The sequence below is a fragment of the Muscardinus avellanarius genome (assembly GCF_963383645.1).
Source record: "Muscardinus avellanarius genome assembly, chromosome: 10".
NCBI classification, from domain to species: Eukaryota; Metazoa; Chordata; class Mammalia; order Rodentia; family Gliridae; genus Muscardinus; species Muscardinus avellanarius.
Window position 1 is genome coordinate 12,537,734 of NC_137796.1, and position 27,150 is coordinate 12,564,883.

The 27,150-nt window shown below is 45.3% G+C and overlaps 1 protein-coding gene across 2 annotated transcripts in view; it reads right to left on the reverse strand.

Annotated features, from left to right (window-relative positions):
• PDPR (pyruvate dehydrogenase phosphatase regulatory subunit) overlaps positions 1 to 21,682 on the reverse strand; it is a gene marked incomplete at both ends in the record, with an annotated part of 31,851 nt that extends 10,169 nt beyond the window's left edge. Inside the window, 11 exons of one of the 2 annotated variants that reach the window (XM_080702351.1) lie at positions 77 to 210; positions 1,501 to 1,656; positions 5,655 to 5,779; positions 6,770 to 6,962; positions 10,464 to 10,613; positions 11,578 to 11,695; positions 12,387 to 12,508; positions 15,172 to 15,335; positions 15,430 to 15,511; positions 20,168 to 20,301; positions 21,459 to 21,682. In XM_080702351.1, the coding sequence (XP_080558477.1) occupies positions 77 to 210; positions 1,501 to 1,656; positions 5,655 to 5,779; positions 6,770 to 6,962; positions 10,464 to 10,613; positions 11,578 to 11,695; positions 12,387 to 12,508; positions 15,172 to 15,335; positions 15,430 to 15,511; positions 20,168 to 20,301; positions 21,459 to 21,682 (1,602 nt within the window). The remainder of the gene's footprint in view (positions 1 to 76; positions 211 to 1,500; positions 1,657 to 5,654; positions 5,780 to 6,769; positions 6,963 to 10,463; positions 10,614 to 11,577; positions 11,696 to 12,386; positions 12,509 to 15,171; positions 15,336 to 15,429; positions 15,512 to 20,167; positions 20,302 to 21,458) is intronic. The other variant, XM_080702352.1, reaches the window with a different exon arrangement.
• Positions 21,683 to 27,150: the final 5,468 nt, after the last annotated feature.

Here is a 27,150-nt window from a genome sequence, read left to right on the forward strand (position 1 = left end):
CCATCCCCAGACCTGAAAAAAAAAAAAAAAAAAAGCCACGTTTTCCAGGCTGTTATTTTGGTGCCCAAATACTTACTGTTATCTCAAACTTTGTAAAAGACGACATGTCGATGACACACACGGCTTCCTTGCAGCACTTGACTTCAGACTCCACAATGTCAAACCAATCTGGCCTATAGAATGTTTTGCTTTGCTCTAGTGCAAGAAGATCTATGAACAGAAAAAGCAGGGTGGGCAGGGTGTTGTGGCGCACGCTTGTAATCCCAGCATTCGGGAGGCTGAGACTGGAGGATCACGGTTTGCAAACAGCCTCAGCTACTTAGGTCCTTTGCAACTCAGTGAGACCCTGTTTCAAAATAATGAATTAAGCCGGGCGTGGTGGCGCACACTTGTAATCCCCGCGCTTGGAAGGCTGAGACAGGAGGATCGCACGGGTTCAAAGCACAGGAAAATTGCACGGGTTCGAAGCCAGCCTCAGCTACTCAGTGAGGCTTCCAGCAACTTAATGAGACCCTGTTTCCAAATAAAATATAAAAAGGTCTGGGAGTATAGCCCGGAGGTAGAAAGCCTCTGGGTTCCACCCCCAGTACCACACACACACAAAAAAATTAAAAATTGGGCAGGGGATGTAGCTTGGAGGTCAAATGCCTCTGGGTTCCAGCCCCAGAACCACCAAAAAAAAAAAAAAAAAAAAAAAAAAACAGGGTGGAAAGAAAAGGAGGGACTTATGCTGGGGCCTCTCCCTAAACAGTATGGTATAGCCTAGCAATGGTTTTTTTGTTGTTGTTTTATTTTTGGTACTGGGGACTAAACCCTCTAACTCTGAGTTATATTCCTTTTTTTTTTTTTTTTTTTGGTGGTACTGGGGTTCCCAGCAACCCTTCTACCTCCAGGCTACACTCCCAGTACCTACTTTTATACTTTTTATTTGGAAACAGGGTCTCTTAAGCCAGCATGGCTGGCTTCGAACCTGCGTGATCCTCTGCCTTCCAAATGCAGGGATTACAAGCGTGCGCCACCATGCCCGGCGATTGTTTTTATTTTTAAAAAGGAGTCTTAAGCTGGGCATGGTGGCACCTGCTTGTAATCCCAGCATTTGGAGGCTGAAACAGGAGGATCCGAGTTCGTGGCCAGCCTCAGATACTTAGCGAGGCCCTTTGCAACTCAGTGAGAACCTGTTTCAAAATAAAGAACATAAAAACAGGGCTGGGGTTGTGGCTCGGAGGTAAAATGCCCCTGGGTTCCACCCACAGTACTAGAAAAAAAAAAAAAGAGTCTTGTTAAATTGCTATGGGTCTAAGTTGCTGAGGCTGGCTTCAAACCCATGATCCTCCTGTCTCAGTCTTCCAAGTGCTGAGATTACAGGTGTGGGCCACCATAACCCTACCTGGCAGGTTTTTATTACTTATTCTTCCAGGAACACACTCTAGCTATATACATTTACAAATAAGTTTTACTAATTACTAACAGAAAAAAACGGACAAACATGAGACTTCTTACCCTTGTCAGGTGGAACAAAGTACTTTGGCCTTTCAAATCCATGTTTCTCCATCCATCTGGCTCCTTGTGCGTCCAGCCGGTCATAGAGGGGAGACGTGCGCAACTGCCGACCAGTTTGGAAGTCCCAGCGGGGAACCTTCAGATCATACATCAGAGCTACAATAGACAGGAGTCATTTTCAAAGCCCACGTCACAGATTCTAGAGCCGAGTCCCAATATCCACTAGACCTGAGTCAGTGCTATTCAGATTTGCAGGGCACTGCAATCTAATTTGTCAAGTATTTCCCAATATAACAGACATGTTCCAGGAGGCTGACCCTACAGAAAGCTACGAGAGAAAGGTCATGGTTCTAAACCTGCGGCTCCACCACAGAGAAGGCAAAGTCTAGGTAGCAAACAAGTGATAATAATGAGTTTAAGAAAGGCATGTGATGCCAGGCGAGGTGGCGCACGCAGCATTCGGGAGGCTGAGACAGGAGGATCGCGGTTCGAGGACAGCCTCAGCTACTCAGTGAGGTCCTCTGCAACTCAGTGAGACCCTGCTTTCAAAATAAAGAATAAAAATATAGGGCTGGGGGTGTAGCTCAAAGGTAAAATGCCCTGGGTTCCATCCCTAGTACCACACAAAAAAGGCATGTGATTCTTCTCCTGTGTTCCAGGGTTCTTAGACCTGTTATAAGCGTTTCTTGTCTCTGAACATTGAGCCCACTCCTGTCCTCTTCTTTTCCGTCCCTCCCTTGCTCCTTTCTTGTGGTACCAGGGATTGAACCCAGGGCATTCCACCTCTGAGCCACACTCTCAGCCCTATTTTTTTATTCTTTATTTTGAAACACCGTCTCACTAAGTTGCAGAGGGCCTCACTAAGTAGCTGAGGCAGGCTATGAACCTGTAATCCTCCTGTCTCAGCCTCCCAAGTACTGGGATTACAAGCGTGCGCCACCACACCCAGCTGTTCAGCCCATTTCTGAAGTGAAAGGGCACACAGCACACCTTCAGTTGGTGCCTCTGAAATCTGAGAGGTTGCACTGTACTGTCCCAGTGACAGTATTCACAGAACAAAGCTAGGCTCAGAATCTCAGTCTCTCTTTCCTTGGTATTGAGGATTGAAACAATTAGCATTCTACCTTTGAGTCATATCCTCAGCCCCTTTATTTGTTCATATTTCATGGTACTGGGGATTTAATCCAGGGGTGTTCTACCTCTAAGCTACACCCCCAGCCATATTTATTTTTCAGTTTAAAACAGGATTTGAAAAAGTTGCTGAGGAGCTGGGTGTGGTGTCGTATGCTTGTAGTGAGGGTCTCTGCAACTCAGTGAGACCCTGTTTCCAAATAAAGAATAAAAAATGAGAGTGGGGGTGTAGCCCCTGGGTTCAACCCTCAGCACCACCAAAAAAAAAAAAAAAAAAAAAAAAGTTGCTGACGGCCTCACCAAATTTCTGAGGCTGACCACAAATCTGCAATCCTCCTATCTCTGCCTCCCAAGTCCTGGGATTACAGGCATGCACCACCATGCTGGCTCCATTCATTCATTCACTCATTCATTCTTTATTTATTTTCATGGTACCAGGGATGGACCCTACGGGCATTGTACCTCTGAGCTACACCCCCAGCCCTATTTTTCAGTCTTTTTATTTTTGACACAGAGCCTAAGTAGCTGAGGCTGTCCGCGAACTGCGATCCTCCTGTTTCTGCCTCCTGAATGCTAGGATTACAAGTGTGTGCCACCAGGTCCAGCCTGCCAACTCCATTATGTGTGTGTGTGTGTGTGTGTGTATTTTTTTTTTGGTGGTACTGGGGTTCCTGGAAATTCTTCTACCTTCAAGCTACACTCCCAGACCTATTTTATATTTTTATTTGGAAACAGGGTCTTCTTAAGCCAGTGTGGCTGCCTTCAAACCTGCGCGATCCTCCTGTCTCCGCCTCCCAAATGTGGGGATCATAAGTGTGTACCACCACGCCCGGCTCCATTTTATATTTTGAAATAGAGTGTCATTAAGTTGCTGAGGCTGGCCTTGAACCTGCGATCTTCCTCTCTCAGCCTCCCAAGTACTGGGATTACAGGCATGTGCCACCACACTTGGCCAAAATTTATTTTTCTTAATTTTCAATCTGCAATAGCAGTAAGTAAAACCAGCCAGAAGAGCGTGATCCGCAGTCTCTTCAAAGAGAAGACCTGATCTCACTCTAAACTGAAGGTCTACCAGGACAGGGACGGTTGGGAGATGGAAGAGAAAGAAGCCATGCCGAGTTCCTTGTATTGTGAGGACTTGTCAACTTCCTCAGGAAGTTTAGGTTCTCCAGCTGGGCGTGGTGGCGCACGCTTGTCATCCCCGCGCTTGGGAGGCCGAGACAGGAGGATCACACAGGTTCAAAGCCAGCCTCAGCTACTGAGTGAGGCTCTCAGCAACTTAGTGAGACCCTGTTTCCAAATCAAATATAAAATAGGTCTGAGAGTATATCCTGGAGGTATAAAAGGCCCTGGGTTCCACCCCCAGGACCACCAAAAAAAAAAAAAAAAAAATTTCAAGTCCTACCTTTACCTTCCCTATTTCCTATCACACCGACAGTTTCATTATGAGACTCACAGAAGGCTACCGAAAGTGGCACATCAACAAGGAGAAACTCAAGCTCTAGTGTAATTTGCACAAGGTCGTAGCTACCTATGGCGAGGTAGGTAAGCTGAACATTTTAACTAAAATATTTGCTAAAATTAACCTTGGCAGTTAAACATACTGCCGCTAGGTCCTCCATCTTCACAGACATAGGCTGACTGTCACAAATCAGAGTGCACTCGGGTGTGAAGGGCCACCCCAGGCCTCACCATGAGTGCTGTCCAGCTGAGCCAACCATGCGTTTGTAACCAATGGCGGTCACAGCCACTGTAGAAACTTAGTCCTGAGCATGAATATCCCAAATATTTAAAAATTGTTTGACAAAGTCTGCAAATAGTTCAAGACAGGAAAATGAATTAAAACTTGTCAGAACCACACAATTTGGTTCAATTTCTAACGCAAAGCTGTCTCTCTCAGCTTACTGGAGATTAAATCAGACACGGAGGAATAACAAGTGAAAGCGAGCGGCCGAGCCCTTGAAGCTAAGGGAAGCCACAGCAGGGCGCGCGAGAGCAGGGATACGTCTTGTACGTGTACGAGACATGGTTTCTTATCCTTTTTTTTTTTCGGTACTGGGAATGGAACCCAGGGGCATTCTTCCTCCGAGCTACACCCCCAGCCTTATTTTTTATTCTTTATTTTGAAACACGGTCTAAGTTCGGGAAAGCCTCACTAAGTAGCTGAGGCTGGCCAGGAACCTGCGATCCTCCTGTCTCAGCCTCTCAAGTGCTGGGATTAAAAGCCTCCACGCTTTTAATGGTTTCTTATCTTGCTGGCATATGACAGGTTAATGACAAGAGTTACTCAGAGAAGCCTGGCACTCTGAGAACACCTGGGCAAATCCTTTGACTTGGAAAGAAAACAATTATCTCAAAAAGCAAGTGAAGAGTTGGAGGTGTAGCTCACTGGTAGAGCACTTACTTAGCATGGCCTAGGTTCACCTAGCATGCCCTGGGTTCGATCCCTAGCACTGAAAAGAAGTCAGAAGTGGACGGCAAGAGAGCATTTAATTTGACATAGAGTATTTCAAGGCAGGCTGGAAAGAAAGCGTTGCTAGGAAAATCCAGGAAGCCGCTGAATACCACCTGTAAATCCTATTCTAATTTCTTGTTCCCAAAAATAAACAATAAAAATGTTTCATCGTCGGGCATGGTGGCGCACGCTTGTAATCCCCGCGCCTGGGAGGCTGAGACAGGAGGATCACACAGGTTCGAAGCCAGCCTCAGCTACTTAGTGAGGCTCTCATCAAATTAGTGAGACCCTGTTTCCAAATAAAATATAAAAATAGGTCTGGGAGTACAGCCAGGAGGTAGAAAGCCTCTGGGTTCTACCCCCAGTACTATACACACAGAAAAAAAGGTTTCATAAATAATCATGTGGGACATAAGACCTGCACACAGGCCTAAAATAGTCACATATCAGAAGCCCAACTCAAGGCAGTTATTAAAGAACTGAGAAAAAATATGCCCCTCTGAATAGTAAGGTCTGACATGAGAAAGATACCTGCAGCTAGGTGCATCTGGGTTAGAGCTTCACTTACGCATGACTTCCATGACTCGGTGGCGCAGAAAGGTTCGGCTGCTCTGGAGGGCACCAAAGCGCTGCATATCCAATTCCCAGATGTTTTCTGAGGGATAACCATGCACCATCCATTCAGCAAGGTACCTGTTAAGATGGAGGACTGAAAGTTATTTGGCCTCAGATGTGATATACTACAGAGGATTAAAGCAATATTCTACAAATCCAGAACTAGTACAATCAGAAGATCCTATGTCATCAGAGGGTTGAGCAATTCTGGGGAATTTCCTTAACTCTTCTAGAATAAACACAGATCCAAATATTTCTCTCATAGAATCATTATGAGGATTTTAACTCTAATGGTAAATTCCATAAAAAGTGCTTAAAATATAAGCCACATCTATGAAGAAGTGAAACTAAAATGCATTTATTGGGCATGGTAGCGCACACTTGTAATCCCAGTACTTGGGAGGCCGAGACAGGAGGATTGCGTAGGTTCAAAGCCAGGCTCAGATATTTAGTGAGGCTTGCACAGCAACTTAGACCCTGTTTCCAAAAAATATATATAAAATAGGTCTGAAAGTGTAGCCTGGAGGTAGAGAGTCCCTGGGTTCCACCCCTAGTACTACAAAAACAAAACAAAAAAACAACTAAAATGCAATTGTAAAAATGTACTCTAGAGGCCGGGTGTGGTGGTGCACGCTTGTAATCCCCACGCTTGGGAGGCAGAGACAGGAGGATCGCGCAGGTTCGAAGCCAGCCTCTGCTGGTTTAAGAGACCCTGTCTCCAAATAAAATATAAAATAGGTCTGGGATTATGGCCCGGAGGTAGAAGGCCCCTGGGTTTCATTCCCAGTACCACCAAAAAAAAAAAAAAAAAAAAAAAAAAGAATAAAAAATAGGGCTGCGGGTGTCACTCAGAGGTAGAATGCCCGCCAGGTTCTATCTCTATTACCGAAAAAAAAAAAAAAAAAAAAAAAAGTGGGGAGATCCTTTCATGGTGATTACTTTGAAGGAAATATCATTAACACCCTGGATTAAACATTTTATACAGCATTCTAACAAGTAATCCTAGAATGAAAGAAGCCAGGCAAGCTGACCTGAATTCACAGATGACTCTGTGTGAAGAAGACTTACTTTCCAGCTCCTCCACCATACGACAGGCCAGCAGAGTTCATCCCTGCCAGGACAAAGTAGCCCTGTACTACTGGAGACTCGCCCATGATGCACCTCATGTCTGGTGTGAAGGTCTCAGGGCAATTCACCAACTTTGCGATCTCCAGAGTCTCCAGTTCTGGCATCCTACGCAGGAGGGAACTCAACAGGGGCTCTGAGCAAGAAAATAAACCCAGACAGACTTCTCACTTTAGGAAATTTAAAAACATTCAAGCTGTTAGACATCTTTACTTCCTCCCCTTGTAGAAAATCTTGGAAAGGATTTTTGTAAAAGCCAATTGGGCCCTTTATCAGAAAGTAGAAAGCTTGGTGGAATTACAGGACACAGCTGCAAAATGCCTGGCATAAAGACTGAGAAAAAAATGTACCCTTTAGAAAGGAAAGGAGCTACAGAACAGCAGAAATACACGGTGATCAAGGCAGAGCCAGCAAGAGCAGGAGCACTCTGCAGTGGCACCTACAGAGAAGTCAACGAAAGGCTCGGCTTTCCTACGCTAGAACAGCTGCAAAAGCCACAGCCTTGCCCTTTCTAATAGTAAACCTGGCCCTACTCTGTGGGGTGGCGGGGAGAGGTGGCACCAGAGTGGTTGCTGGTCAGTTCAGAGAAGTGTTCCTCACAATACTCTGTCCCTTTTGAGAAGTTAAAAAATTTCCATGAGGTGAAGTTTATTTAAAAAAGAAAAACTTAGAGGTGCTTTCTGGTAATCACAGCATTTAGGAGGCTGAGACCTGAGGATCATGGTTCCCAGACAGCCTCAGCTACTTAGTGAGGCCCTCTGCAACTCAGTGAGACCCTGTTTCAAAATAAAGAATAAGCAGGGCGTGGTGGCGCACGCTTGTAATCCCCGCGCTTGGGAGGCTGAGGCAGGAGGATCACACAGGTTCGAAGCCAGCCTTAGCTACTTAGTGAGGCTCTCAACAACTTAGTGAGACCATTTCCAAATAAAATGTAAAATGGGTCTGGGAGTATAGCCCGGAGGTAAAAAGCCTCTGGGTTCCACCTCTAGTACCACCAAAAAAATAAAAAATAAAAATAAAAAATAGGACTGGGGGTGTAGCTCAGTGGTAGAATGCCCCTAGGTTCCATCCCCGGTACTGCAAAATAGAGAGACGAGAGAGAGACGAGAGAGACGGAGAGAGAGACAGAGAGAGAGAGAGAGACAGAGAGACAGAGAGAGAGAGAGAGAGAGAGAGAGAGAGAGAGAGAGACAGAGAGAGAGAGAGAGAGACAGAGAAGAAAAACTTAGTGGTGAGTGGTTGCCTAGGCATGCTAAGGTCCTAGCACCTCCAAAGAAGCTCAACAAGGATAGAAGGGAAATTTTTTATTATAGATCGTTCATATCTTTTGAATTTGGATCCATGTGACTATATAAACTATTCAATAAATAAATTTATTTTAAAATTTAGTAAAGGGCCACATTAACAAAAGTTTTGTTTTCTTTCTTTCTTTTTTTTTTTTTTTGGTGGTACTGGAGATGGAACCCTTCTCCGGGCTACACTACCAGACCTATTTTTTATATTTTTTAATTTGGAAAGGGTCTCTTAAGCCAGCAAGGCTGGCTTTGAACCTGTGTGATCCTCCTGTCTCCGCCTCCCAGGTGTGTGTGGGGGAGGGCAAGGATTACAAGCATGCGCCTTCACGCCCAGCAACAGTTTTGCTTCCTAAACCAGAGCATGGTGGCATACACTTGTAATCCCAGCATTCGGGAGGTGGAGACCAGAGGATTGTGGTTCGTTGACAGCTTCAGCAACTCAATGAGACCCTGTTTCAAAAAATAAAAAAGACTGAGCTGGGCGTGGCGGCGCATGCTTGTAATCCCAGCATTTGGGAGGCTGAGACAAGAGGATCCCAGTTCGCAGACAGCCTCAGCTCCTTAGTGAGGTCCTCTCCAACTTAGTGAGACTGTTTCAAAATATGGAATAAAAAACAGGACTGGGGATGTAGCTCGGAGGTAGAATGTACCTGGGTCTCATCCCTAGTACCGCAAAAAAAAAAAACCCAAAAAAACAAAAAACTAAAAAATAGGACTGGGGGTGTAGCTCATAGGTTGAATGCCCCTGGGTTCCATCCCCATTGCTACATAAAAAGAAAGAGAAAAAAAAGACAGTTTTGCTTTCAATATCTCTTCAATTTTATTTTTCTATTTTTTATTTTTCGTGGTACTGGGGGTCGAGGGGCATTCTACCTCTAAGCTACACCCACCCCCCCAGCCCTATTTTTTTTTTTTTTTTTTTTTTGGTGATACTGGGGTTCCTGGAAACCCTTCTACCTCTGGGCTATACTCCCAGACCCATTTTATACTTTTTTAAAATTTGGAAACAGGGTCTCTTAGGCCAGCGTGGCTGGCTTCGAACCTGCGCAATCCACCTGTCTTTGCCTCCCAAGCGCGGGGATTACAAGCGTGTGCCACCATGCCCAGCTAATTCTTTATTTTGAAACAGGTTCTCACTGAGTTGCAAAGTGCCTAAGTAGCTGAGGCTGTTCTTGAACCACAATCCTCCTGTCTCAGCCTCCCAAATGCTGGGATTGCAAGCGTGCACCACTACACCTGGCTCAGCCCTTCAATTTTTTTTTTTTTTTTGGTGCTACCGGAGGTTGAACTAGGACTTTTCTATCTCCAGGCTAGACTCCCAGGCCTATTTTATACTTTATTTGGAAACAAGGTCTCACTAAGTTGCTGAGAGCCTCACTCAGTAGCTGAGGCTGGCTTCGAACCTCTTCGATCCTCCTATCTCAGCCTCCTAAGCGCTGAGATTACAAGTGTGCGCCACCATGCCCCACTTCAGCCCTTCAATTTTAAATGAAGTTCTACCAAAAGAAGATCTCCATCTAGCCCAAAATTTCGGCAATGGTTGAGGTGACTGAATAATAAGCCAACCCTGTTAACTAAAACTTTGGTTCCCTGAAGATGCTAACCATTAAGTGTATTCTTAGATTAGGCAAACTGTGGACAGCTCGTTGTAACTACTATCGTACCTGATGGAGTTGTTAAAACATTGAGTAAGAGCCAGGTATAGTGACACGTGCCTGTAATCCCAGAATTCTGGAAGCTGAGACAGGAGGATTGCAGTACTCAGACAGCCTCAGCTACTTTGTGAGGCCTTCTCCAACTTAGTGAGACCCTGTTTCAAAATAAGGAATAAAAAATAGGGCTGGGAATGAAGGTAGAATGCCCTTGGGTTCAACCCCCAGTACCACCGGAAAAAAAAAAAAATTAAGTAAGAAACTATTGCTGAAATACTTTGTAAACATCTTAGGCTGGCGATCTAACTCGGTGTTTTGTAGACTGCTTGCCTAGCATGTGCGAGGCCCTGGGTTCAATCCCCAGCACTGCAATTAAACAAACAAACAAACAAACAAAAAAGAAGCCAAGTACAGTGGCACACACCGTAACCCCAGTACTTGGGAGGCTGATATGGGAAGATTACAGGTTTGAGACCTGCGCCTCAACAATTTAAGAGAGACCCTACTTCAAAATAAATAAAAATAAAAATAAAAATAAAAAGGGGTTGGGTTTGTTGCTCAGTGATAGAACATCCTGGATTTAATACCCAGTACACCGGAAGGAAGAAAGGAAGGAAGAAAGGGAGGGAGGGAGATCTAATATCTTAAGACAATTTAGAAGACATTATTGTCATAATCTGCTTCACACACCAAAATGATCCCAGTCTTCCTGCAGATTCTGAATTTCCAGCTGATTCTTGCCCTCAGTGAAAATAGGTTTCGGGTTCTTCTCAAAGCCCCCAGACAAGATGCCACCCTGCCAGTTCCGAATATAAATTCTTCCATCACCGTCCACAATAGCTGAGAAGAGAAACAACAAGGAAGTGGGGGTAGAAAAGAAAAACAAGGGTTTAGAGGGAAGCTGGCTTTCTAAATGGACAGAAAAAGAAACAAAACACCCTTGAATGGTGTATTAACAAAATGGTTTTTTTGGTTTTTTTTTTAACGGGAGACTGAACTCAGGGCTAGTCTACTTCTGAGCTACATCCTCAGCCCTATTTTCAATCTTTATTTTGAAACAGGGTTGCACCAAGGTACAGTGGGCCTCACTAAGTAGCTGAGTCTGGCCACAAACCTGCAATCTTCCTGTCTCAGCAAGTACTAGGATTACAAGCGTGCGCCATCACGCCCTGCTACATAATGGCTTTCAATGCTCCCAGGAATCTCTTGGCTTTAAAATACCTTTGGAGGTCATGGAGGTGGGAGGGGTCTTCCCAGGCATATTTACACAGGAGATGGCTTCTCAGACTATCCCTAACCTCATCAGGAACCTAGACGGTCTGTAGAGGCCTCACAACTGAAGTACATGGCCACCACTGTGCCGAGCGAAGGTCCAACAGGAAGGGGACACAGAGCCCTTTCTAGGCATCAAGACCTTCAAAAAGACATCAAAACCCTCTCCCTACAGTGTTGGCGCCACTAAACCACTCAAGTTTAGGGTTTACTGGTAACATTTCTACCACTGATAGCATTCAAGCTAAAAACTCCAAGTTACATTCTAAATATTCTCAATGACCTCAGTTTGGGATTAAAGTTAAGCTTGCAAAAAAATAAAAAATAAAAAATTGCTTAATGGCATGCCTGTTGTGGCCATCCTTTCACAAAGAGTTATCACAGAAGAGTTTGAATTGGGTCCACTTCCCTGTAACATGCTCCAGAAAAGAAAAGACTCTTTTCAGCTACAATCTGTCCTTAGAAGGTCTTTTTTTTTCAGAGGCAGGACGCTGGCAAGGAGATAAGACTGTAAAAAAGCACAAGTCCTCACTTGGTGTGTTGCTCTGCAGAGGGGTCTCCAAGGGGCGAGTCAGAAGGTAGAAGTGTTCGCAGGCATGTAACGGGATACTGACCGGCTCCTCGTTGGACAGACCCAGCTCGTATGCCCACTACAAACGGACAGATTGATTTGTGGTGGGAAGAGGAACAAAAACACAAATGAGCAAGTCTAGCCTCTTGAAAAGAGATTAGTATCAAGTGGCTTCTGTGCTCTGGCTACAGTGTCAGGGGTGGGAAGCCAAGTTTCAGCCTGCTTCATTTAGTTTAAGTAAATTGGATGGCAAGCAACACTATATATTTTAAACCCTAAAGTGACCTTGCAATCAAAAGCAGATTGATTTATCAGCTAGTGAAGAGAGGCCCTTTTCATAAAATGCCTGGCTTCAACTGCAAACCCCAAATACCAATCATTAAATGAACTCCACACAGAAAAAAGCATTTTCTAGGTCACCTTAACACTGCAGAATGGAAGGCAAGGGACCAATCTGCCTGAGAAGCAGTTTAGTACTCTGGAAACAACCCAGAGTCTAACACAAGCACCTGTCTGCAGGCCTCTCCCACCAGGACACGCGGAGAAGCGCAGCGCAGAAGGAGGACCAGGCCCCCCGGGGGCGTCAATCTGAGTTACTCAGATTGCAGCACAGGCTCCAATTTAGAATAAGAGGATTCTGAGTTTCTATTCCAAACAAGAAACAATGTGGTACCTGGTGTCTCTTTAGTGAGTAGCAATATTAATCATACAGCTTTACACCAAAAAAACCCAAGTTCAGTAAGAAAATTAGCAACCCAGCACAGACGTACCTGACCAGCACAGTTGACAAAATACTGGCATTCAATCTGCCCTCTATCTGTCTCCACACCAGTAACTTGGCCTTTTCTGATCAATACATGAAGAACAGCTGTCCGGTCATATATCTGAACACCTGTTCCAAGGTAAAGAAAGAGTGGGTACATCGTCTCATGTTCCAGAATTAAGGCATCTGCAGCAGATCTTCCATCCCAAAGAAGCTCCAAGTAACATCAGCACTTTAATTTAAAAAGCAAAAACCTACGATCCTTTCAGTTCATAAGCGTGATGATTGGGTGTTCACCCCTTTGTGTGAAAAGTGCCTCCTTCTTAAACCTTGTTACATTGCTGGTGCTTTACCTGTCTGACGTGAGGGGAAAAAAAAACCCTATCTGGGCATGGTGGTATATGCCGGTAATTGCAGTACGTGGGAGACTGTGACAGGAGGATCACAGATTCAAGGATAACCTCAGCAACGTAGCAAGACTCAATGAGACCCTGTTTCAAAACAAAAAGTTAGAAAAAGTACAGGGAGGCCGGGCGTGGTGGCGCACGCTTGTAATCCCAGCATTCAGGAGGCTGAGACCGGAGGATTATGGTTCGCCGACAGCCTCAGCTACTTAGTGAGGCCTCTGCAACTCAGTGAGACCCTGTTTCAAAATAAAGAATAAGGGTGTATTCATTTGAGTCACCCCTCCATGCCAGTCTGGTATGGAGCTGTACCTATCCTCTGTATTTCTATCTTTCTAGTAAACTTCTTTAAATCTCCAAAAATAAAAATTTTAAAAATTTAAAAATAAAAAAAAGAATAAAAAATAGGGCAGGGGGTATGGCTCAGAGATCAAATGCCATCCCCAAACCCACAAAAAAAAAAAAAAAAAAAAAAAAGAAAAAGAAAAGAAAAGAAAAAGAAAAAGTAGAGGGGATGTAGCTTAGTGGTAAAATGCCTCTGGGTTCTACGCCCATACCATATACACAAAAAAGTCCTAGGAAGCACATCCTCCATATCCCCAGACTTCATAGATGGATCTTGCCTAAGACTGAAAAAGGTCAATTTAATTCTAGTATACAATAATTAAATTCTAAAACTCAAAATACAGGACATCTTAGAGCCAGGTGTGGTAGTGGACGCTTTTAGTCCCAGCGCTTGGGAGGCAGAGACAGGAGAATTGCACAGGTTCAAAGCCAGCCTCAGCTACTGAGTGAGGCCCTCTGCAACTCAGTGAGACCCTGTTTCAAAATAAAGAATAAAAAATAGAGCTGGAGGTATAGCTCAGAGGTAGAATGCCCCTGAGTTCCATCCCCAGTACCACAAAAAAAAAAAAAAACAAACAAACATATAGGTCATCTTAAATTCTAATCTGTCCACACCATGAGTTACTTTATCTAAAATATATAACAAAAAATAAACAAAATAATAATAAAAAATTAAGTATATAAGCAGGAGCTGAGCTTGGCGCATGCTTGTAATCCAGTATTTGGGAGGTTGAGACAGCAGGACTGCCAGCCTCAGAAACTTAGGCTCTCAGCAACCTATTAAGACCCTGTTTCCAAATAAGAAATAAAACTGAAGCCAAGCGTGGTAAAGCACATTTGTAATCCCAGCATTTGGAAGGCTGAGACAAGAGGATCATGGTTTAAGGCCAGCCTCAGCTATTTAGTGAGGCCCTTTGCAACTCAATGAGTTAAAGAATAAAATAAATAGGGCAGGGCGTGGTGGCGCACGCTTGTAATCCCAGCATTTGAGAGGCTGAGACCAGAGCATCGTGGTTCGTGGACAGCCTCAGCTACTTAGGCCCTCCGCAACTTAGTGAGACCCTGTTTCAAAATAAAGAAAAAATAGGGCAGAGGTTGTAGCTCAGAGGTTGAATGTCCCTGGATTCCATCCCCAGAACCCCCCCCAAAAAAAAATTAGGGCTGGGGGTGTAGCTCAAGGTAGAATGCCCCTGGATTCCATCCCTAGTACTGCCAAGAGAAAAAAGAAAAGAAAAAGAGAAATAAAATTGGGCCTGGGGCATTGCTCAGAGGTAGAATGTCTCTGGGTTCAATCCTCAGTACCAAAACACCCCAACCAACCAAACAAAAACCCCAGGCATGGTGATGCATACCCTTAATTACAGTACTTGGGAGCTTGAAACAGGAGGATCTCAGGATGAAGGCCAGCCTCAGCAATTTAGGGAGATCCTCAGAAACTTAGGGAGACTTTGTTTCCAAATAAAAAAATAAAATTGGTATGGGGGTGTGTCTCTGGAGTAAAATGCCTTTGGGTTCAATCCTGGGCACCATAAATAAATAAATGAATAAATAAATAAGGCACATAACACCCTGGATACTGAGGACTCCTCCCATTACTCACTGCAACACTGGGTCTGATTTAAGCTGTGGATAAAAATGGCCATGGCATGGTCTAATCTTGGAGCTTCTCAAGTCATAGGAGATGGGTAGTTCATTAAGTTTGAGATGCATTATGAACTTTACAAGAAAAATGTGGCTCAGAGCTAGGTCTGTAGCTCATTGGTAGAGTACTTGCCTAGCATGCAAGAGGTCCCGGGTTCCATTCCCAGCACCACAGAAAAGCAAGAGAAAGAAAGAAAAAATGAAAAATGTAGCCCTGGGGAAAAATACTTAACATATATTACAGTTACAAGCTGTGAGATCCAGTGTTCAGAAAAAGAACGCTGAATACCCCAATAAGGATACTTTTTGCAAACTTGAGCTGGTGTCCTGCCTACTCTAAGACACTTTCTTAGATAACCTCTTCCTCCCAGCCCACGTAACAAAGCACAGAAGCCTGCTCACCATTCTGGGAGGCGGCAGTTGCCAGTGCAAGGGCCACATCGGCAGAGGACACCACTGCGTCCTCGGGGACATGCATGGCCCCCACCAGGTCGTGCACGTTGAGGAGAGGGTGAAGTTCAGCCACTTTCTTAGGGGAGATGATCTCAGAAGGGATGCCCATAACACTGCCACAGAACACAAGGGGACAAGGACATTTGTGGGCCCCTTGGCAGAGGTCAGTCTGGTAAAGTAAGGACAGGCTTCTAGCCTCTTACGTACTTCAACCTGGAGTTGATGCGCTTCAGAGAGATGAGCCGGTCCTGCGTTTGGGCCAGAAAAACTGAGCCTGTCCTCGTGTAACCTGTAAGAAAAATCAGCCAAACTGAGACACCAGATCAAACTTAAAGAGGATCCACCAGATTACAGGTTACACCTGTTCTGATCCTGAGGCTGCCACTCAACGACCTTGGATAAGTGAATTAGTTTTCTGCCAGGCACGGTGGCACACACTTATAATGCTAGTTAGTACTTGGGAGGCTGAGACAGGAGAATCACAGGTTCATGGAGAGCCTCAGCAAATAGCGAGACTCTCTTCAACCTAACAAGACCCTGTTTCAAAACAAAAACAGGGCTGGTCTGGAGTGTAAATTAGCTTCCACTGAAGCTAATTTTTTTTTCTTTTTTTTTGCGGATCTGAGAATAGAACTCAGGGGCACTTGACCCCCTGCCCTGTTTTTTTTTTTTTTTTGGGGGGGGGTTGTATTCTTTGTTTTGAAACAGGGTCTAAGTTGCCGGGGGCCTCACTAAGTAGCTGAGGCTGTCTGTGAACTGCAATCCTCTGGTCTCAGCCTCCCAAATGCTGGGATTACAAGCATGCACCACTACGCTCAGCTAGTGGAAATTTAAAATACACCAAATGCATAAACATTCTCTCTCTCTCTCTTTTTTTTTTTTTTTTTTTTTTTTTTTTTGCAGTACTGGGGACGGAACCCTGGGACATTCTACCTCCAAGCTACACCTCCAGCCCTGATTTTTATTCTTTATTTTGAAATAGGGTCTCACTGAGTTGCAAAGGGTCTAAGTAGTAGCTGAGGCTGTCAATGAACTGCGATCCTCCTGTCTCAGCCTCCCAAATGCTGGGATTACAAGTGTGCACAACCACACCTGGCTCCATTTTCACAGTTACTTTTGAGAATCAAATTAATTTTGGGGGGGGGGGGCTGGGAATTAAACCCAGGGGCATTCTACCACCGAGCTATACCCGCAGCCTTATTTTTTATTCTTTATTTGGAAACAGGGTCTCACTAAGTTGCGGAGGCCTCACTAAATAGCTGAGGTTGGCCGCAAACCTGTGATCCTCCTGTCTCAGCCTCCCATGTACTAGAATTACAAGCATGGGCCACCATGCCTGGCTCAAATGAAATTTTAATATATATAAAATCACATAATAAAGGCAAAAGGTACCATGGCTAAAATATCCTTTTTTGGACAAGGATGTGACTTGGAATCCATCCCTTCTCTCCTTTTAGTATATTTCACCATTCCTGTTCCTAGTCTTGGTAAGAGTATAATCCTTGGCAAAAGCCACTGAGAGCCAGGGGCATGCTTGGTGGCTCATGCCTGTAATCCCAGTACCTGGGAAGCTGAGACAGGAGGAATGCAGTTTCAAGGACAGCCTCGGCAAGTATTGAGACTCTCAGCAACTTAGACTCTCTTTCAAAAATAAAAAAAGCCAGGTGTGGTGGTGGACACTTGTAATCCCAGCATTTGGGAGGCTGAGACAGGACGATCGTGATTCAAGGACAACCCCAACTACTTAGTGAGGCTCTTTGCAACTCAGTGAGACCCTGTTTCAAAATAAGAATAAAAAATAGGGTTGAGGGTGTAGCTTGGAGGTAGAATGCCCCTGGGTTCAATCCCTAGTAACACACACACACACACACACACACACACGAAATTACTCAGAGCATTAGCTACCAGAGGGTCAGAGCCCCCCTCTCCTTCCCCAGTAGAGTCACACAATGGGCATGAGGCCAAACCTCAGCAGAGGAGACCCTCCAGGAACACTCAATCTTGAACAAGTGTATCCATGACTGGAGGTCTCTCTGCCAGGAGCCACAGTGTCCTGGCCAGCCCATTCTTGGTCCCCACATCCTGGCCTCCGGCTGGCAGCCTCCTGCCAGCCCTAAGGACCCGGCATCCTTCCAGCTCCCCTCCCTCCCCCGTTAACCAGTGTATGTTGTTTGAGATCAACACCTGATACGAAAGGATCATTACAGTCGGGTCAGTGACAATCCTAAAATGCAATGACTCTTAGTTCTTATGAAGAAAATGATGGTCAGGTAGAGTTAAACAGGTAGTCAGGATAACTTAAATGGTTTCTTAATTTCTCTTTAAATCATCAAACATGACCTCACTGACATGACAAAAAAGTCCCAGTCTAGAGGACCTGACAATTCAGAGGCTGTTTCCCCACCCAAAGAAAAGTCACTTTTACAACTACTCAGCCCAACAAATGATGACAAACAGTTGGCAATATCATAACCTGCAAAGTTACACTCAGCACACCGTTGCAATTCAGAGTATGACACAAAATGGACAATACAGACCAGTCCCACGAGCTAAACTTAGCCCGTTTGTTTTGGGGGGGTGGTACTGGGGATGGAACCCAGGGACATTCTACCTCCGAGCTACACTCCCTGCCCTATTTTTTATTCTTTATTCTTTATTTATTTTTGCAGGTCTGGGGATGGAACCCAGGGGCATTCAACCTCCGAGCTACACCCCCAGTCCTATTTTTTATTCTTTATTCTTTCTTTCTTCTCTCTCTCTCTCTCTCTCTCTCTCTCTCTCTCTCTCTCTATTTTTGCAGGTCTGGGGATGGAACCCAGGGGCATTCAACCTCCGAGCTACACCCCCAGTCCTATTTTTTATTCTTTATTCTTTCTTTCTTTCTCTCTCTCTCTCTCTCTCTCTCTCTCTCTCTCTCTCTCTCTTTCTCTCTCTATTTTTGCAGGTCTGGGGATGGAACCCAGGGGCATTCAACCTCCAAGCTACACTCCCTGCCCTATTTTCTTTATTCTTTCTTTCTTTATTTATTTATTTGGTGGTACTGGGGTTCCTGGAAGCCCTTCTACCTTAGGGCTACACTCCCAGACCTATTTTATATTTTTATTTGGAAACAGGGTCTCTTAAAGCCAGCGCGGCTGGCTTCGAACCTGCGCGATCCTCCTGTCTCTGCCTCCCAAGCGCGGGGATTACAAGCATACGCCACCATGCCCGGCTTTATTCTTTATTTTGAAATAGGGTCTCACTAAGTTGCAGAGGGCCTAAGTAGTAGCTGAGGCTATTGGCAAACTGGGATCCTCCAGTCTCAGCTTCCCAAATGCTGGGATTACAAGCATGTGCCACCACACCTGGCTTTTATTCTTTATTTTGAAACAGAGTGTCACTGAGTTGCAAAGGGCCTCACTAAGTAGTAGCTGAAGCTGTCCTTGAACTGAGATCCTCCTGTCTCAGCCTCCCACATGCTGGGATTAAAAGCATGCGCCACTAAGCCCAGCACCTGGTTTTGTCTAATTTGGTTTAAATTGAAATTCAATTATATAAAAAGTTTCAGAAAGTATTGAAAAAGAAACAGTGAACATGAAAGAGAATTCAACTATGTTTACAAAATGCCAAAAGTACTTCAGAACATGGGTTTTAGAAATAGGTTTTTGTTCCCAGTACTTGGGAGGCTGAGACAGAAGGATCCGGGTTCACAGCCAGCCTCAGCTACTTAGGCCCTTTGCAACTCAGTGAGACCCTGTTTCAAAAATAAAGAATAAAAAAAAAAAAAAATAGGGCTGGGGTGTAGCTTGGAGGTAGAAGAATGCCCCTGGGTTCCATCCCCAGGACTGAAAAATAAATAAAGTTAATAATAAAAGCCAGGCATGGTGGCACATGTTTGTAATCCTAGTACTTGGATGGCTGAGACAGGAGGATCACAGGTTCGAGGACATCCTCATTAAATGAGACTTTCATCAACCTAGTGAGACCCTGTTTCAAAATAAAAATAAAATAAAGCTTGGAGTGTAACTCAGAGGTAAAATGCCACTGGGTTCAATCCCAAGTATCACAAAAAATAAGCAAATAGATAAATAAATGAATTAATAAAATTCAGCCGGTACCTATTGCCATCAACTTGGATCAAGCCAAGAGGGCCAGTTTCCCATCTGCCCTGCATGCAGCAGGTGCCTTCCCTCAGTAAAAGCCTCAGACAATGTAGCACAACCACTTTTCTAAATTCCCCCCTGAGCCTCATGTCAGAAGTGTGGCCAGGTTCAGTGACACAGCAAGGAGTCTGATGGGCAGGGCCCAGGGTGTGGCAAGCAAGACAAAGTGTGTCACCAGCCACAGGACTCGGCTCGACTGGGGCTTCTGGCTGACCCTACCCTTACCACGGCAAACTGACAGACACTCCTTCTACCTTGTAACCAAACAGGATCATAGTACCGATTAGCGCTCATGTTCCTCTAACAGTTCCTTATTCTACCACTATTTAGTTTACAATTTCCTGGGTCCTTTCCCCCTAATTATACAGATATGAAGAAATCTATGTCTATGCTTTATAATAGTAATTGGTGAAGTTCAATAGTAAACTATGATCTAACTGTGAAGCACCTGAACTTAATTCTTAGTTCTTTCTCTTTGCTTAGAAGCCAGGCGTTGCCATTTACTACACTTAAATGAGCCCAAGAAAAGTTTCATATAATGACAAGAATTACAGGATATGGAGATCCTGGGTGCAGGAATTCCCAGTCCAAAAAAAAAAAAAAAAATCTGGAATATGAATTAAATCACCCATCATGTCTTTTATAGATAAGGAAACTGAAGACAAGGTATGGGTCTTGCCCATGGTAACACACTGACTGGTGGGAGAGTCTGGACTAAAACCCACATCTTAATTACCCAATCACCTGGCATAGGACCAGATGCAGAGAGAGGCAGACCAGTAACTGGCAGAGCACCTGCTTACCTGTCTGGATCCCTGTCTCTTGCTCTAACTGACGGTAGAGCCTGTTGGAATAGTCTGCCATCTTCTGCTCGATGGTCAAGTGCCGAGCAGTGCTCAGGATGCCAGCACAGAACCTGGTAGAGCCAGCAGCCAGCCTGCGGGGGGGATGCAAAATGCCATTAGGCAGACTCACATTTCTGTGAATACGTTGAAGATTCCTCATTACAGTATTGCTGTAATATTAAAAATATGGGCAGAAGAGTATATCAACTATAAAAATTGAGAGCCAGGTGCAGAAGTGCATGCCTGTGATCCCTGTGATCCTCTTGTCTCAGCTTCCCAAGTACTGGGAGTACAGGCGTGTGCCACCACGCCAAGCCTGGGAAACTTTTGAACATACGGATGCTGGCCTTGCCCCTAAAGACACTAGTCTGGTCTAATCCTTGGTATGTGTTCCAAGCTCTGGGCATCCTAACATGCAGCAAGAGATGAGAATGGCTTGTGAGAAGGACAGCCGTGGACAGAGAAGAGGGACAGGGATACTGATTTATTAACCTAACATTCACAGTACTGTACAATGCCAGTAACAGGTTAAAGTGGATGAGAATATGGGAACTCTGTACTATCTTCACACTTTTTCTGTAAATTTATAGCTATCCTAAAGTAAATTGATTAAATGAAAAACAATAACAGAAATATTGGCAGAATGTAGCCATTTCATGCTAGCTCAGAAGCCATGGAATTTATGCCAATGTATATAACAGAAAGAGATGTGCCCTGAACACACACACACACACACACACACACACACACTCACTCTCTCTCTCTCTCTCTCTCTCTCTCTCTCTCTCTCTCTTGTGCTTACGTGTGTGCATGAGTGTGTGCGTATGTGTGTTACTGGGGGACTGAACCCAGGGGCATTCTACCTCTGAGCTATACCACCAGAATCCCTTTTATGTTTTGTTTTGTATCAGGATCTTGCTAAGTTGCTGAAAATCTCACTAAGTTTCTGAGGTTGGCCTTGAACCTGAAATCCTGTCTTAGCCTCCCAACTACTGAGCTTACAGGTATATAAACTCAGCAATATGCATCCTTTTAAAACATGTTTTATTGAATTCTGCCACCTCTCTAAACACCAGAAACACAAACATTATTAGACATTGCTAAACAAAGTGGAGATTTCACCTTAATCCTTCTCATGACGATGAGCTGCACATGGATTAGCTAATGGTGGGACATCACCACAGAAAAGAGGGAGTGAGAGTCCTAACCAGCAGTGCAGCCCAGCGCAGCCAAGTCGTTTGATCCTTACCTGCCCTGCTCCACAAGGACAATGTCCTTCCACCCCATCTTGGAGAGGTGGTAGGCCACAGATGTGCCCATGATTCCACCCCCACAGATGACCACCTGGGCCTGGGTGGGCAGGGTGACAGAATGAGCCTCAGCAGCGGACGTACTGCTTCTAGAGGAGGGGCCATTTTGCCATCCCAGGCTGGTTTTTTGTCTTCGGGCAATCAGCAACAACCGATAAAACATCTCGTCTGTCACCAACCAGGAGCTGTGCTCTCACTCAGCGCAGAAGACTCAAGAATCCAAACTAGACAGAGAAAACCAAAGACATTTCATTCCATTAACTCAGTGCATAGGACTAAAGAGAAAAGGATTGAACAAAGAACAGTAATCATGCATTCAAAAATTCTGAGGACCTACTGAATTATAGACACTTTGCTAGGTGTATACACAGCAGTGAATAAGAATGTCTCCACCCTTATAAAACTTGCATTTGGGTCCGGGCCCCTGGCCCTGACCCTGGGCGGGTAGGCAGGCGCTGGCAGGGCACCCTTAGGCGATCCCCTCCCCACTCAAAAGGGCCCTGTGGTCCGGGCCCCTGGCCCCGACCCTGGGCGGGCGGGCAGGCGCTGGTAGGGCTGGTAGGCCGGCATTGGAGCCTTCCATGAGGCAAGGCTGCTATTGAGGCCTCTGAGGCCGGGATCGGAGCTTGCCAAGGGGTTAGGCCAGTGCTGGGGCCTCCGAGGCCGAGGCCGGGATCAAAGCCTGCTGAGAGGTTAGGCCAGTGCCGGGGCCACTGGCCGGCATCGGAGCCTTCCGTGAGGCAAGGCCGCTATTGAGGCTTCTGAGGCCGGGATCGGAGCCTGCCGAGGGGTTAGGCCAGTGCCGGGGCCAGCGGCCGGCATCAGAGCCTTCCATGAAGCAAGGCTGCTACTGAGGCCTCCGAGGCCTGGATTGGAGCCTGCTGAGGGGTTAGGCCGATGCCGGGGCCATCGGCTAACATCGGAGCCTGCTGTGAGGAAGGCCGGTGCTGGGGCCTCCGAGGCTGGGATCAGAGCCAGCTGAGGGGTTAGGCCAGTGTCGGGGCCAGCGAGACCAGAACCGGGGCCTCCCATGAGGCAAGGCCACTGCTTGAGCCAGCGAGGTCTGGATCAGTCCACCGGGTAGCCAGGCCACAACTGGGGCCGTCAAGAGTGGGATCGGTATTTGCAACGCGGCATGCACAGAGAAATATCACAGAAAATTAAAACCAGATGCTTCCCCTAATCAGCAATAACTAGGAGGAAAGGGGCAACAGGAAGTGGTTGAGCTATAGAAAGGGCCCTAGAGTGAAGCAATTAAGGTGACCAATCAGAAGGTATGGAATAGGGGAGGATGGAGCCTCTTTAAAAAGCAGGAGGTACATAAACATATGTATCAAAGTTAATCACCAAACAAGCATGGAATCGAGGAAGGGGAGGGAATGGGATGGGGACTGGATGAGGGCTAATTGGATGATGTGTGCTTGTATATCTTCTCAAGTCTTGTATTTCAATGTGATGTATGATTACAATGCACCAATAAAAATAAATTAAAAAAAAACACATTTGTAAGTGTGTGTGTGTGTGTGTGTGTGTGTGTGTGTGTGTGTGTGTATGGGGGAAAGATAACCAATGTGATAGAGTAACTAGGAACATATTTAAAATAGGTACAGTAGTGCACCACACCTGTAATCCCAGTACCTGAGGAGGCTGAAACAGGAGGGTCACAGGTTTGAGGATAGCTTCAGCAACTTAGCGAATCCTCAGCAAATTATACCATGTTTCAAAATAAAAAACAAAAAGGGTTGGGAGTGTAGCTCAGAGGTAGAAGTTCCCTAGGTTCAATCTCAGTACAAAAATAAAAAAAAAAAAGAGATGATTAAGAAAGGTCTCCTGAGCCAGGCATGGTGGTGCACCCTTGTAATCCCAGCATTCAGGAGGCTGAGACCTGAGGTTCGCGGACAGCCTCAGCTACATAGTGAGGCCCTCTGCAACTCAGTGAGACCTGGTTTCAAAACAAAGAATAAAAAATAGGGCAGGGGCTGTAGCTCCAAGGTCAAATGGCCCTGGGTTCCACCCCCAGACCCACAAGAAAAAAAAAATCATGTTAAAAGCCCAGGGTGGCCAGGCGTGGTGGCACACGCTTGAAATCCCAGTACTTGGGAGGCTGAAACAGGAGGATTGCAAGTTCGCAGCCAGCCTCAGCTACTTAGTGAGGCCCTCTGCAACTTAGTGAGACCTTGTTTCAAAATAAAGAATAAAGCCGGGCATGGTGGCGCACCTTGTAATCCCCGTGCTGGGGAGGCAGAGACAGGAGGATCACGCAGGTTCGAAACCAGCCACGCGCGCTGGCTTAGGAGACCCTGTTTCCAAATAAAAAAGTGTAAAAATAGGTCTGGAAGTGTAGCCTGGAGGTAGAAGGGCTTCCAGGAACCCCAGTACCACCAAAAAATAAAATGAAATAAAGAATAAAAAATAGGGCTTGGGGGTGTAGCTCAGAGGTAGAATGCCCCAGAGTTTAATCCTCAGTACTGCAAATAAATAAATAAATAAATAAATAAATGACAAAAATAAACAAAAGCCCAGGGTGATAAGAACCAAGAAAAAGACTGCTGACACTGTGCTCATTATGACCTTCAAGAGAGCGAGTAGATGAGAGAAGAAGGTTTAAAATAAACAAGGTAGGACCAGACATAGTGCCATATACATGTAATCCCAGTTCTTAGGAGACTGGGACAGGAGGATAGCAGGTTTGAGGCCAGCTTCAACAACCTAGTGAGATCCTATGTCAGAAACTATAAAATAGCTGGGCATGGTGGCACACACATATAATCCCAGTACTTGGGAGGCTGAGACAGGAAGATCGCAGGGTTGTGGTCAGCCTCAGCTATTTAGTGAGACCCTGTGCAACTTAGTGAGAAAAAAAATTAAAAAATAGGGGTGGGGGCATAGCTCAGAGGTAGAATGCCCTTGGATTCCATCCCCAGTACCACACACACCAAAAAAAAAAAAAAAAACTACAAAAATAAAATGAGCTGGAGCCGATGTGGTAGCGCACACTTGTAATCCCAGCATTCATTCGGGAGGCTGAGACCTGAGGTTCGCAGACAGCCTCAGCTACTTAGTGAGGCCCTCTGCAACTCAGTGAGACTCTGTTTCAAAATAAAGAATAAAAAATAGGGTAGGGGGTGTAACTCAGAGGTCGAATGCCCCTGGGTTCCATCTCCAGACCCGCAAAAAAAATAAAGAAAATGAGCTAGGAGTGTAGCTCAGGGGTAGAGCACTCTTGGGTTCAATCCCCAAAACCAATAATTAGTGGTGAATTCATTCAAATCACCCCCCCATGCCACTCCTGAATGGCATGGGGCTGTAACTGCTTTCTGTATTTCTATCTTTTAATAAACTCATTTAAATCTTCAGCAAGAAAAAACAACAATAATAAATAATAATAGTAATAAATAAGGAAAGAAAAAAAAGCACCAGAGTCTACACCAGCAGGCTTGGCAGCAAAACCACTAAAGCTTGACAGCAAAGCAGGTGAGGTAGATAATGAAGACCAAAGATGAAGAAACAAACATCCAGTACGGTGGTACACACATTCCCTACTTGGGAAGCTGTGACAGGATTGCAGATTTGAGGGCAGCAGCAAGTTTTTTTTTTTTTTTTTGGTGGCACTGGGGTTCCTGGAAAGACTTCTACCTCCAGGCTACATTCCAAGATCTATTTTTATTATTATTTTTATTTGGAAACAGGGTCTCTTAAACCAGCGAGGCTGACTTCGAACCTGCCCGATCCTCCCAAGTGCAGGGATTACAAGCATGTGCGCCTCCCCCCTTTAACTCTTTATTTTTGAAACAAGGTCTCAAGTTGTGGAGGGCCTAAGTAGCTGAGGCTGACCACCAACCTGCACTCTTATCTCAGCCTCCCAAGTACAGGGATTACAAGCGTGTACCACCATGCCTGGCTCAGCCTCAGCAACTCAGCAAGGCCTTCAGCAACTAAGTGAAGATCCTGTTCCAAAATTTAAAAATATGGCTGGGGTTGTAGCTTAGAGGTAGAATGATCCTTGATAAAATCCTGGTACCACAAAAACAGAGAAAGAAAGGAAAGAAGGAAGGAAGGGGAGGAGGGAAGGGAACATCATCTGGCTTAAACAGACTTTATGTTTTAAGTCAGAAAGATCACAAGTTCAAGACCAGCTTCAGCAACTTAGTGAGACCCCAATTTTCTTTTTTTTTTTTTCCTGTGGTACGGAACCCAGAGGCATTCTACCTTTGAGCTATACCCCAGCCCTATTTTATTTTTATTTTGAAACAGGGTCTCATTGAGTTGAGACTGTCCGCAAACCAGGATCCTCCTGTCTCAGCCTCCCAAATGCTGGGATTACAAGCATGCACCACCACACCGGCAATGAGACACCTTTTTTTTTTTTTTTTTGGCTGTACTGAAGATGGAACCCAGGGGCATTCTACCTCTGAGCTACATCCCCAGCCCTATTCTGTATTCTTTATTTTGAAACAGGGTCTCACTGCAAAGGGCCTCACTAGGTAGCTGAGGCTGTCCACGAACCTGGATTCTCCTGTCTCAGACTCCCAAGTGCTGGGATTACAAGCGTGCAACACCACGCCCAGCCTTATTTAAAATAGTGTCTTGCAGCCGGGCGTGGTGGCGCACGCTTGTAATCCCCGCGCTTGGGAGGCGGAGACAGGAGGATGGCACAGGTTCAAAGCTAGCCTCGCTGGCTTAGGAGACCCTGTTTCCAAATTAAAAAAAAAATATATGAAAAATCGGTCTGGGCGTGGTGGTGCACACTTGTAATCCCAGCATTCAGGAGGCTGAGACCGGAGGACTGCGGTTCACGGACAGCCTCAGCTACTTAGTGAGGCCCTCTGCAACTCAGTGAGACCCTGCTTAAAAATAAAGAATAAGAAATAGGGCAGGGGCTGTAGTTAGGAGGTCAAATGCCCCTGGGTTCCATCCCCAGACCCGCAAAAAAAAGTTCCTGAAAATGACTATAATATTCTTTGCTACAAAGAACAACTGCTGCTAAACCACCATTATACCAAGGCTGGTTCTGCTCGGATCCGCTTTTAACAACCCTAGCAAGGTGACAGCTGTAACGTCCTGAGTTACAGCATTAGTCACGGATAGGCTGCTGGTCACAAGGAAGACCGAGTATGGATGGACTAACACGTTTGCCATTCGCGCCTCTGCAGAACACCTGGGCCACTAGTTTAAAAGCAACAGACTCCCAGGCTCCACCTCTGGAGTTTATGATTCTGCGGATGTAGGGCACTATATTTTTCAACAAGCTGAGGAAACGGATACAAATCTCTACCACGGAAAAAGAGGACCCTTCAGGCTGTCTCATGGCCCTGTAAAACATATTTATATGCATGTACGATGTGTGCTTAAGGATTCCCGACTCCATTCTGAATATCATATACGACAGTCCCCAAAGATCACAAGAGGAAAGCCCAGGCCGGGCACGGTGGCGCACGCTTGTATTCCCAGTACTTGGGAGGCTGAGACAGGAGGATCGCAGGTTCATGCCAGCCTCAGCAGTTTAGTGAGGCTCTCAGCGATTTAGTGAGACCCTGTTTCCAAATAAAATATAAAATAGGTCTGGAGTTGTAGCCTGGAGGTAGAAAAAAGCCTCTGGGTTCCATCCCAGTACCACGAAAAAAAAAAAAA